The 4,070-nt window shown below is 44.9% G+C and overlaps 1 protein-coding gene across 12 annotated transcripts in view; it reads left to right on the top strand.

Annotated features, from left to right (window-relative positions):
* Positions 1-4,070, top strand: part of MTSS1 (MTSS1, I-BAR domain containing) — a 244,768-nt gene that overhangs the window by 221,814 nt on the left and 18,884 nt on the right. For 11 of the 12 annotated variants that reach the window (XM_019528149.1, XM_019528145.1, XM_019528151.1 and 8 more), the window contains one exon: positions 2,253-2,463. In XM_019528149.1, the coding sequence (XP_019383694.1) occupies positions 2,253-2,463 (211 nt within the window). The remainder of the gene's footprint in view (positions 1-2,252; positions 2,464-4,070) is intronic. The other variant, XM_019528142.1, reaches the window with a different exon arrangement.

The following is a 4,070-nucleotide window of genomic DNA, read 5'->3' as shown; positions in this document are numbered from 1 at the left end:
AAATATATTTACAGCAATAAGCACAGGCTTAAAGATGCAGTATCCTAAAACTATCAAAGAAAATGGCTGAAAATGCATGGAACCTAGGTTCTAATCAATCTTGTATTTTCTTAAGTGATCAGATTGCAAAGCAGCAGAATTTTTTTATATGGATCAAGTAACATATTCTTTTTGCCTCCTTGCTCCCCACTCCCTCAGCGCTTCTCCTACTATTACCAAAAACCTGATGAGGTTTGGTCTTTTGAGAGACAAGACTATAGCCTGGCTATGATCAGGACTGCTTTGCAAGCTTAGACCCAGAAGTCAAGGACAGTTACAATTTGCTAACTGATTACTCTTTTTATAAACCAAGTCAAGGTACTATCACATTTCCCAAGGATTCTCCTTCCCTCTTAGTAAGGCACTGCTAGCACCCAAGTCACTAATACAGCACATGCTTTTTACATGTAGGTATTAAATAGATTCATACACTGGAATCAGCATACAGGAGATGCCCTAGTTCCTTTTTAGGCTTCCTTTTTAGTATTAGGTGAGCTGCACTCAGATGGGGGCAAACTATTACTTTTATTTAAGGGTAAAAGCAGACATTGCTTGACACTTGCATTTGTGCTTCTGTAAACGTTTTTATGGTGGCACAAATGCTGGGCAAATAAATGTCACTACCTTTTGTCATGTTAAGACCTGGAGCACCAGCCTGGCTTTCTTCACTTAGATGCTCCCTGGGGGCACAGCTCTGCAAGCAGGGAAAGCCTGTGCAGGTCGTGCTGTGGAAGCACAGAACCTGGGTATCCCAGGTGCCCCAGGCCCCCACCATGGCACCCATGCTGATTGTGTCTGTGTGAAGCATGGTCAGTGCAGGTCCTGATGTGGAGGCACAGGTTTTGGAGGCCTAGGGCTCTTGGCGATTTCCTGGTCCTGTGCTGGGACCTGTGCTTCCCATGGTGGCACAGGTCTGCGCAGGTCCCAGCATGCAGGCAGATTCCCTGACTTGTGTGCCACTCTGTACCAGGACCCGTGCTGACTTATGCCTCTGTCTGAAACATGCCTCCTGGCAAGGAGGTGCAAGGCAGCATGGGAGGTGGGAGATTCTCAGTGGCCCATGCCTAGGACCTGTGCTGACCCATACCTCTGGGTTGGTGCAGGACTTGGCACCGGCTCATGCTTTATGTGGAGGCATGGTTCAGCACAAGACCTGATGTGGGGCAGCAAGGGTCCTGGAGCATCCTTGGGCAAGGGGAACCCATCTCCCTTTGTTCCACATCAGGCCAGAGGCCTGATGCAGGGCAAAGGTGATGTGTGCATCAGCTAGTAAAGCAGATGAGCTCTGGTAGGACATGTCCCACCACAGTTGATCTGCTTGGGTTTGGTGGTGTCTTTCTGCCCTTGAAGTCACAAGGTGTAAAGGAAAAACTCTCTAAAGGTGCTCGAGCAGTAGCTGCAGCAGAGATTTATTGGGAAATGAAACCTGTCATGTCAGGTTCAGAGGCCAACAGAATTTTTTTTCTCAGTTATTAACTTGGATCTTTAATTCTCTTTCCTCTCCTACCTAACTAATATAAGATCGTTACACTTGGGGGTAGTTTTTCACGCCTGCAGCTTCCTTTTACATGCAGTGAAACCTACTGTAGAAGCTCTGAGAGTGAATTTGTCCCCATCTGCCGAAGCACCTTTCTAAAACTATGTTTCTTTGCCTTTCTACTTCGCATGTTCAGGCTCAAACTTTTGGGTGTGCAGGGGGCTGTGACTTTAACATTTCAGACATGCTACTGGAGACGGCCCAAAACGCACTGCAGTCGTGGAACCGGTACTAGACTCGTTGCTGCCTGTTCTGTAGGGACAACATTGGCTTGCCAGCACTTCATGTGGTGATGGTGTTTATAAAAAGCCTGAAATTTGTGTTTCATTTCCTCCATAACTGTTCCTCCAAAAAACTTCCTAGGACCAAATTCTGCCTCCCTTATCCTGCACGCTTTCCTCACAATGCCTTAAAGTCAAGCTGGCAGAATTTAGCCCCAGCAAGTGAAACTGAGTACAAAATGCCATTTTCCTTCTCTGGTCACAAGGGATACTGCAGTTGCTGATGTTTTCACCAGTTCTTTTGGCACTTTGTTGTTGTTGTTTTTTTCTGTTTTATGCTGCCTGTTGCTAGAGACTTGTTGGAGGGTTAATTGTACTGTACCGGTCTTTTCCCAACCCTCCCTTCTGTCTTGTCTGCTCCCCTTTCCTTTCTCTTTCCCTTTCATCTCTCACAGCAGTCTGAACAGCGTTAACAGTAGTGATTCCCGGTCGAGTGGCTCACACTCTCACTCACCTAGTTCACACTATCGCTATCGCAGCTCCAATCTGCCACAGCAGGCACCCATGAGACTGTCCAGTGTGTCATCCCATGATTCTGGATTCATGTCCCAGGATGCTTTCCAGTCCAAGTCGCCATCCCCCATGCCACCAGAAGCTCCTAACCAGGTACGTGCAATAGTAAAATACAATTATCTTGATGCGAACGGTATATGGTGATTGACTTGACTTCCATGGAGTCAGAGAAAGCAGTGCAAGGTTTCTGGTATCAGGGAATAGGATTTTAAACATTAACTGTGGGAATTCATTCTCACTTGAATCTCACCCAGGTATCCTGTCTCAGTTCGCAAGGATTGCAAGCTGTTCAGCTTCCAGTGGACAGACATCCATGTCACAGTAGCTTCTTGACAGTGGGTATGAGCTCCAGCAGTGTGGACAGAGGCCAACCCCGGAGCCTGCTGAACACTGTTCTCCTCTCACTTCCAAGAGGCCCCTTTAGAGTCATAAGAAGTGGCATTGGCAAAACTTGCTCTGCCCATGTGAGTGTCTCCTCCCTCAGTTGATAGCTTTATTCCCTTTGATTGTCAGTCCACCAACTTGTAATAAATAACACAAACATGGGGGGAGGGAATAGGAGTTTAGGTTAACAGGCATTTCATATAAACGCTTGATGAAATCCTGGCCCAATTGAAATCAATGAACTTTTGACTGTCAGCATTAGGATCAAATTTTATCTATGGCTTCATCCTTTGCCCTTCTTCTCGTACATTTCTGTCTTTTTTTTTTATAAAAGTGAATTGCTGTTCTGTTTGTGGTTCAAATCAAGCATCCTACAAAACTTTCTGGAGAACTTGGACAGTGGTTTGCACACATGTCCGCTGTATCTTTTTCAGCAGCTGAATTCGGCTTCATTTCACAAATCACACTTTAAATAGGATAATGTTGCTGTTCTGTGCTCTCGTGAAGACTTTGTTACCAAAAGAACTCTTGTCTGACTTTGTCTGCCTGCATTCTCAACCCCACCTGTAAAGCTTACCATCAAGACCCATTGTGGGCCTTGTCATCTTGCAGAGATTTGTGTGTCACTTAACACCACTGACATCATTTGAATAAAAAGCTCCCTTACTGGCATTTTAACAACCATGGCATTTTGGCAATCTTTCTTTTTCCATTTGGTAGCAGTTGTATCCACTGGAAACCAAGACAAGGCCATGCAGATGTCGTGAGTGCATCAGCTGCTCCTCTCAGCATCTCTATCCCTGTATCAAGTGCTTTGCTCCTTGCTGAGCATTTGATAAATAGGACTTGAAATAAAACAAAAAGGCAGTTACTTAAAAGAAAGCTGTTGGGTTAATTCAAGCCCAAAATGTGTACCCATAAACAGAATGTGGTCAACTCTGCTGTTTCCAGTATTTTTAATAGAAACGTTTTGTTTCTAAGCGGGTGCGTCTTCTGCAGCATCTGCAGCCCAGACACTGCAGCTTCTCTTCTTACAGATAATATTCTGAAAAGAAAAGTGATTAAGAACAGCATGCAGTCACTGAAATTTAACCGTTTTGACTGGCTGTGGCTAGTTCAAGTGAAATGCAAAAAAGTAAATGCAGCATGAATGGCAAAAAACAAACTGGATTAGTAAGGACAACTTAAACCATATGGGTTTTACCTACTGGGATCCCCTGAGCTGTTCAAACGTTCCAGAGCAGCTGTATAAAGTGTGCTGAGTTGCTGTATAACAACTCTAGTCATGTCTGCAGCCAAAGGATTTTTTTCTGATA

The sequence above is a fragment of the Gavialis gangeticus genome, unplaced genomic scaffold, assembly GCF_001723915.1.
Source record: "Gavialis gangeticus isolate Ggan-Ray unplaced genomic scaffold, GavGan_comp1, whole genome shotgun sequence".
Lineage (NCBI taxonomy): Eukaryota > Metazoa > Chordata > Crocodylia > Gavialidae > Gavialis > Gavialis gangeticus.
This window is presented reverse-complemented; position numbering and strand designations above follow the sequence as displayed.